At 49.0% G+C, this 8,107-nt stretch overlaps 1 protein-coding gene across 1 annotated transcript; it reads left to right on the top strand.

Annotated features, from left to right (window-relative positions):
• Positions 1–2,197: 2,197 nt before the first annotated feature.
• LOC106575004 (GPALPP motifs-containing protein 1) lies at positions 2,198–6,843 on the top strand. The gene is made up of 3 exons (XM_082963185.1): positions 2,198–2,972; positions 3,689–3,784; positions 6,131–6,843. The coding sequence occupies exons 1-3, from the start codon at positions 2,841–2,843 to the stop codon at positions 6,347–6,349; spliced, it is 447 nt and encodes a 148-aa protein (XP_082819311.1). The 5' UTR covers positions 2,198–2,840; the 3' UTR covers positions 6,350–6,843.
• Positions 6,844–8,107: the final 1,264 nt, after the last annotated feature.

Raw genomic sequence — 8,107 nt, 5'->3', positions numbered from 1 at the left:
TCCATGATATCTGTATTACAGATTAAACCATGAGGATATACAGGACCGACCATCCATGATATCTGTATTACAGATTAAACCATGAGGATATACAGGACCGACCATCCATGATATCTGTATTACAGATTAAACCATGAGGATATACAGGACCGACTCTTATTCTACGTCTAGACTCTTATTCTACGTCTAGACTCTTATTCTACGTCCAGACTCTTATTCTACGTCCAGACTCTTATTCTACGTCCAGACTCTTATTCTACGTCCAGACTCTTATTCTACGTCCAGACTCTTATTCTACGTCTAGACTCTTATTCTACGTCTAGACTCTTATTCTACGTCCAGACTCTTATTCTACGTCCAGACTCTTATTCTACGTCCAGACTCTTATTCTACGTCCAGACTCTTATTCTACGTCCAGACTCTTATTCTACGTCCAGACTCTTATTCTACACCCAGACTCTTATTCTACGTCCAGACTCTTATTCTACGTCCAGACTGTTATTCTACGTCCAGACTGTTATTCTACGTCCAGACTGTTATTCTACGTCCAGACTGTTATTCTACGTCCAGACTGTTATTCTACGTCCAGACTCTCGTTCTACGTCCAGACTCTCGTTCTACGTCCAGACTCTCGTTCTACGTTCTTATTCTACGTCCAGACTCTCGTTCTACGTCCAGACTCTCGTTCTACGTTCTTGTTCTACGTCCAGACTCTTGTTCTACGTCCAGACTCTCGTTCTACGTCCAGACTCTCGTTCTACGTCCAGACTCTCGTTCTACGTCCAGACTCTCGTTCTACGTCCAGACTCTCGTTCTACGTTCTTATTCTACGTCCAGACTCTCGTTCTACGTTCTTATTCTACGTCCAGACTCTTGTTCTACGTCCAGACTCTCGTTCTACGTCCAGACTCTCGTTCTACGTCCAGACTCTCGTTCTACGTCCAGACTCTCGTTCTACGTCCAGACTCTCGTTCTACGTCCAGACTCTCGTTCTACGTTCTTATTCTACATCCAGACTCTTATTCTACGTTCTTATTCTACGTCCAGTCTCTTGTTCTACGTCCAGACTGGGGGGGGCTGCATCATTAGTGGGGGACGAGACATGTTTACTGTTGAGTTGTTTACTGTTGAGTTGTTTACAGTTGAGTTGTTTACTGTTGAGTTGTTTACCGTTGAGTTGTTTACTGTTGAGTTGTTTACCGTTGAGTTGTTTACTGTTGAGTTGTTTACCGTTGAGTTGTTTATTGTTGAGTTGTTTACCGTTGAGTTGTTTACCGTTGACTTGTTTACCGTTGAGTTGTTTACCGTTGACTTGTTTACCGTTGACTTGTTTACCGTTGAGTTGTTTACTGTTGAGTTGTTTACCGTTGAGTTGTTTACTGTTGAGTTGTTTACCGTTGAGTTGTTTACCGTTGAGTTGTTTATTGTTGAGTTGTTTACCGTTGAGTTGTTTACTGTTGAGTTGTTTACCGTTGAGTTGTTTATTGTTGAGTTGTTTACCGTTGAGTTGTTTACTGTTGAGTTGACCAGTAATTTGTTCATCTTTATGGTGCTTGACTCCGCCACCAGGTGGCGCCCTTAGGAACATGCTCATTGGGTGATTCTCATACGTTGTGTTCAATCGTGCAAAACTTTTTTTTTTTACTGTTTAATAGGACAAATTTTAATTCCTCTTATTTCGAATCATTTTCCCCACGTTTGTTCCTACTGAACAGACCCCAGGTCAGATGGTAGAATGAGTTGACAGCCTCCTAATGAACAGACCCCAGGTCAGATGGTAGAATGAGTTGACAGCCTCCTAATGAACAGACCCCAGGTCAGATGGTAGAATGAGTTGACAGCCTCCTAATGAACAGACCCCAGGTCAGATGGTAGAGTGAGTTGACAGCCTCCTAATGAACAGACCCCAGGTCAGATGGTAGAATGAGTTGACAGCCTCCTAATGAACAGACCCCAGGTCAGATGGTAGAATGAGTTGACAGCCTCCTAATGAACAGACCCCAGGTCAGATGGTAGAGTGAGTTGACAGCCTCCTAATGAACAGACCCCAGGTCAGATGGTAGAGTGAGTTGACAGCCTCCTAATGAACAGACCCCAGGTCAGATGGTAGAGTGAGTTGACAGCCTCCTAATGAACAGACCCCAGGTCAGATGGTAGAATGAGTTGACAGCCTCCTAATGAACAGACCCCAGGCCAGATGGTAGAATGAGTTGACAGCCTCCTAATGAACAGACCCCAGGTCAGATGGTAGAGTGAGTTGACAGCCTCCTAATGAACAGACCCCAGGTCAGATGGTAGAATGAGTTGACAGCCTCCTAATGAACAGACCCCAGGTCAGATGGTAGAATGAGTTGACAGCCTCCTAATGAACAGACCCCAGGTCAGATGGTAGAATGAGTTGACAGCCTCCTAATGAACAGACCCCAGGTCAGATGGTAGAATGAGTTGACAGCCTCCTAATGAACAGACCCCAGGTCAGATGGTAGAATGAGTTGACAGCCTCCTAATGAACAGACCCCAGGTCAGATGGTAGAATGAGTTGACAGCCTCCTAATGAACAGACCCCAGGTCAGATGGTAGAGTGAGTTGACAGCCTCCTAATGAACAGACCCCAGGTCAGATGGTAGAATGAGTTGACAGCCTCCTAATGAACAGACCCCAGGTCAGATGGTAGAGTGAGTTGACAGCCTCCTAATGAACAGACCCCAGGTCAGATGGTAGAATGAGTTGACAGCCTCCTAATGAACAGACCCCAGGCCAGATGGTAGAATGAGTTGACAGCCTTATCTGTGATGGTTGATTGACAGAATGGTCCGGAGGACGTGGTGCGAGAGACCTGGATGACAGAGCTTCCTCCAACGCTGCAGCACATCGGGCTGGGGGCCAGAACCTTCAAGAAGAGGGCTGGACCGGAGAGCAAGGACCGATCCCTCTGGACCGACACCCCTGCTGATCGAGAACGCAAGCTCAGGGTAGGAAACACTGGTTCTGGTTCTGTCGACACGTTTCTGTTGGGATTTCACCCTACTCTACTGACTATATAATTCTCTATCTGTCTCTCTGTCTCTCTGTCTCTCTGTCTGTCTGTCTGTCTGTCTGTCTGTCTGTCTGTCTGTCTGTCTGTCTGTTTCTCTGTCTGTCTGTCTGTCTGTCTGTTTCTCTGTCTGTCTGTCTGTTTCTCTGTCTGTCTGTCTGTCTGTCTGTCTGTCTGTCTGTCTGTCTGTCTGTTTCTCTCTCTGTCTGTCTGTCTGTTTCTCTGTCTGTCTGTCTGTCTGTTTCTCTGTCTGTCTGTCTGTTTCTCTGTCTGTCTGTCTGTTTCTCTGTCTGTCTGTCTGTCTGTCTGTCTGTCTGTCTGTCTGTCTCTCTGTCTGTTTCTCTGTCTGTCTGTCTGTTTCTCTGTCTGTCTGTCTGTCTGTCTGTTTCTCTCTCTGTCTGTCTGTCTGTTTCTCTGTCTGTCTGTCTGTCTGTTTCTCTGTCTGTCTGTCTGTTTCTCTGTCTGTCTGTCTGTCTCTCTGTCTGTCTGTCTGTCTGTCTGTCTGTCTGTCTGTCTGTTTCTCTGTCTGTCTGTCTGTCTCTCTGTCTGTCTGTCTGTCTGTCTGTCTGTCTGTCTGTCTGTCTGTCTGTCTGTTTCTCTTTCTGTCTGTCTGTCTGTCTGTCTGTCTGTCTGTCTGTCTGTCTGTCTCAACAGGAACGGCTGGAGGGAAAGGAGAGTGGAGAAACAGAACCGGTCCCTCGACTGTCTCACAAAGAGCTCCAGATGGCTGAGAAAGTGTCCAAATACAACGTAAGTAGTAGAACCTCTTTCTCTGCCCAACGGAGCAACTACATGACACCTGTACGAACACCTGAATGAAGATCTCACTATGGCATTTACAACTAGGAGACTAGACCCAGACTTCTACCGACCCGGAGACTAGACCGCTGACCCGGAGACTAGACCGCTGACCCGGAGACTAGACCCAGACGTCTACCGACCCGGAGACTAGACCGCTGACCCGGAGACTAGACCGCTGACCCGGAGACTAGACCCAGACTTCTACCGACCCGGAGACTAGACCGCTGACCCGGAGACTAGACCGCTGACCCGGAGACTAGACCCAGACGTCTACCGACCCGGAGACTAGACCGCTGACCCGGAGACTAGACCCAGACGTCTACCGACCCGGAGACTAGACCGCTGACCCGGAGACTAGACCCAGACGTCTACCGACCCGGAGCCTAGACCGCTGACCCGGAGACTAGACCCAGACGTCTACCGACCCGGAGACTAGACCGCTGACCCGGAGACTAGACCCAGACGTCTACCGACCCGGAGACTAGACCGCTGACCCGGAGACTAGACCCAGACGTCTACTGACCCGGAGACTAGACCCAGACGTCTACTGACCCGGAGACTAGACCGCTGACCCGGAGACTAGACCCAGACGTCTACTGACCCGGAGACTAGACCGCTGACCTGGAGACTAGACCCAGACGTCTACTGACCCGGAGACTAGACCGCTGACCCGGAGACTAGACCCAGATGTCTACCGACCCGGAGACTAGACCGCTGACCCGGAGACTAGACCGCTGACCCGGAGACTAGACCCAGACGTCTACTGACCCGGGACTAGACCGCTGACCCGGAGACTAGACCCAGACGTCTACCGACCCGGAGACTAGACCCAGACGTCTACTGACCCGGAGACTAGACCGCTGACCCGGAGACTAGACCCAGACGTCTACTGACCCGGAGACTAGACCGCTGACCCGGAGACTAGACCCAGACGTCTACTGACCCGGAGACTAGACCGCTGACCCGGAGACTAGACCCAGACGTCTACTGACCCGGAGACTAGACCGCTGACCCGGAGACTAGACCCAGACGTCTACTGACCCGGAGACTAGACCGCTGACCCGGAGACTAGACCCAGATGTCTACCGACCCGGAGACTAGACCGCTGACCCGGAGACTAGACCGCTGACCCGGAGACTAGACCCAGACGTCTACTGACCCGGAGACTAGACCGCTGACCCGGAGACTAGACCCAGACGTCTACCGACCCGGAGACTAGACCGCTGACCCGGAGACTAGACCCAGACGTCTACTGACCCGGAGACTAGACCGCTGACCCGGAGACTAGACCCAGATGTCTACCGACCCGGAGACTAGACCGCTGACCCGGAGACTAGACCGCTGACCCGGAGACTAGACCCAGACGTCTACTGACCCGGAGACTAGACCGCTGACCCGGAGACTAGACCCAGATGTCTACCGGCCCGGAGACTAGACCGCTGACCCGGAGACGAGACCGCTGACCCGGAGACTAGACCCAGATGTCTACCGACCCGGAGACTAGACCGCTGACCCGGAGACTAGACCCAGACGTCTACTGACCCGGAGACTAGACCGCTGACCCGGAGACTAGACCCAGATGTCTACCGGCCCGGAGACTAGACCCAGACGTCTACCGACCCGGAGACTAGACCGCTGACCCGGAGACTAGACCCAGACGTCTACTGACCCGGAGACTAGACCGCTGACCCGGAGACTAGACCGCTGACCCGGAGACTAGACCCAGATGTCTACCGACCCGGAGACTAGACCGCTGACCCGGAGACTAGACCGCTGACCCGGAGACTAGACCCAGACGTCTACTGACCCGGAGACTAGACCGCTGACCCGGAGACTAGACCCAGATGTCTACCGGCCCGGAGACTAGACCCAGACGTCTACCGACCCGGAGACTAGACCGCTGACCCGGAGACTAGACCCAGACGTCTACTGACCCGGAGACTAGACCGCTGACCCGGAGACTAGACCCAGACGTCTACTGACCCGGAGACTAGACCGCTGACCCGGAGACTAGACCCAGATGTCTACCGACCCGGAGACTAGACCGCTGACCCGGAGACTAGACCGCTGACCCGGAGACTAGACCCAGACGTCTACTGACCCGGAGACTAGACCGCTGACCCGGAGACTAGACCCAGATGTCTACCGACCCGGAGACTAGACCGCTGACCCGGAGACTAGACCGCTGACCCGGAGACTAGACCCAGACGTCTACCGGCCCGGATACTAAACCCAGACGTCTACCGTCCATTAGTTGTCAAAATGACTTTTGTCTTTCTCTCTCCTCTCTGTTAGGAAACCAAGCGTGGGGAGTCTCTGATCAGTCTCCATGAGAAGCAGATGAAGAAGAGGAAACTGGGTGAGGGAGCCAAGCCGCTGGAGAGACGAGCGTTCGACAGGGACCAGGACTTGCAAGTCAACAAGTTTGATGAAGCTCAGAAACAACGTCTGTTGAAGAAGTCCCAGGAGCTCAACACACGCTTCGGACACAGCAAGGAGAAAATGTTCCTCTGAGACAATCCACACAGAATAGCTCAGGATTGGGCATTTTTTGATCACCTGACCCTTGTCAATTATGACGGCAACGTTCCAGGTTGACTTTTATTGCAGTCCGATTGCTCAGACGATCAGAACACATTGTACTGAAATATGATCTGAGCTGTACTGGTATAACTTGTATGTATTTTGATAAAAGTGTGAATATCAGTTTGATTAGTTAGGTTTTAGTAGTCACTCTTATCCAGAGCGACTTACAGTAGTGAGTGCATACATGTTCTGACTTATTATTTCTCCGTACTGGTTTCCCCGTGGGAATCGAACCCACAACCCTTGTGTTGAAAGTTCCAATGCTCTACCAACTGAGCCACACCTCCTTCGTTTTTTTTAGTTTTTAAAGGTCCGATGTGCAGCTGTGTTTTTTTTATCTTAATAGCAAATCATTTCTGGGGAACAGTTAAGTACATTGCTGTGATTTTGTTTTCAATTAAAACGCTAAAAAAATATCAAAAATAGCAAAGAGTCATTTTTCAAGCAAGAATTTTGCTAGGACTGTCTGGGAGTGGTCTGAGTGGGGAGGGGAAAACGATCTGTTATTGGCAGAGAGGTTTGGAACTCTCTTTCTTATTGGTCTACTAACTGGTCAAAACTCCACCCCCCCCCACCAAAACAAGGCTGACATTTGACGAGGCCTTAACAAACAGCTCTCACACTTTAAAGGGCATTATCATATTTTGTCACAATTTCACAGTATAAATTCCATCCTCCATAATGTGGAACTATATAAAACACCGGAAATCACGTTTTTTTTTGACAGGACTGGGCCTATTGTTTGAGGAGCATGGGCAATAACAAAACTTTTATCACAGCAACTGGTTTGTTCATTAATAACATTAACTGGAAGCTAATTATCCATCATTTATGTCATTCCTGGGAGTGTGTACTTACATTTTTAATTACCATATCATTTTTGTATGTTCTCTATAGTTATGTACTTCAAAACAGACCCAATTCAGCACATTTGGGCAGACTCGATACAACATTTTGAACAGTAATGCAATGGTTCATTGAATCAGTCTAAAACTTTGCACATACACTGCTTCCATCTAGTGGCCAATATCAAAATTGCGCCTAGACTCTTAAGTCATAATGGCTTTTCTCTTGCATTTCAAAGATGGAACAAAACCCCAAAAAATAGAAAAGGCATGTTTTTTTTTTTTTCTTCTTTTCTTTTGTATTATCTTTAACCAGATCTAATGTGTTATATTCTCCTACATTAATTTCACATTTCCACAAACTTCAAAGTGTTTCCTTTCAAATGGTACCAAGAATATGCATATCCTTGCTTCAGGTCCTGAGCTACAGGCAGTTTGGCTGATTTGGCTATGTCATTTTAGGTGAAAATTCGGGGGAAAAGAGTCGGATTCCTAAGAGGTTTTGTCGCTGCACCCTTCCTCTAAAGGCTATGTAGGCTAGTGCTACCCGTTTTATATGCTGCTACCATGTTTTTAATTGTCAAGATTTTTCATGTAGCCAATGTTTTTTTTGTTGAGATACATGTTTTTTTTTTCATAGGTATGCAGGGGCACCGCCAGGGATTTTGGGCCCCGGGGAAAGATGTCACATTGGGCCCCACCACCACAGGCCACACCAACCCTGCGCAATTGCTGTAACCTCACACCTCCAGAACCCAATCGACCCATTCAAAGCTTTAAATAACTCTCGACCTGTAATCGCACACCTCCAGAACCCAATCGACCCGTTCAAAGCTTTAAA

This window comes from Salmo salar, chromosome 16 (assembly GCF_965601325.2).
Source record: "Salmo salar chromosome 16, fSalSal1, whole genome shotgun sequence".
In the NCBI taxonomy this organism is placed as follows: domain Eukaryota; kingdom Metazoa; phylum Chordata; class Actinopteri; order Salmoniformes; family Salmonidae; genus Salmo; species Salmo salar.
The sequence above is the reverse complement of the archived record's forward strand: the minus strand, read 5'-3'. Positions and strand labels throughout refer to the sequence as shown.

Bases quoted from the DNA above. Each gene is read 5' to 3' on its own strand.
- LOC106575004 (XM_082963185.1), top strand. From the start codon at position 2,841: ATGACAGAGCTTCCTCCAACGCTGCAGCACATCGGGCTGGGGGCCAGA. The intron at 2,973-3,688 runs GTAGGAAACACT...CTGTCTCAACAG, and splicing joins ATCGAGAACGCAAGCTCAGG to GAACGGCTGGAGGGAAAGGA. The intron at 3,785-6,130 runs GTAAGTAGTAGA...CCTCTCTGTTAG, and splicing joins AGAAAGTGTCCAAATACAAC to GAAACCAAGCGTGGGGAGTC.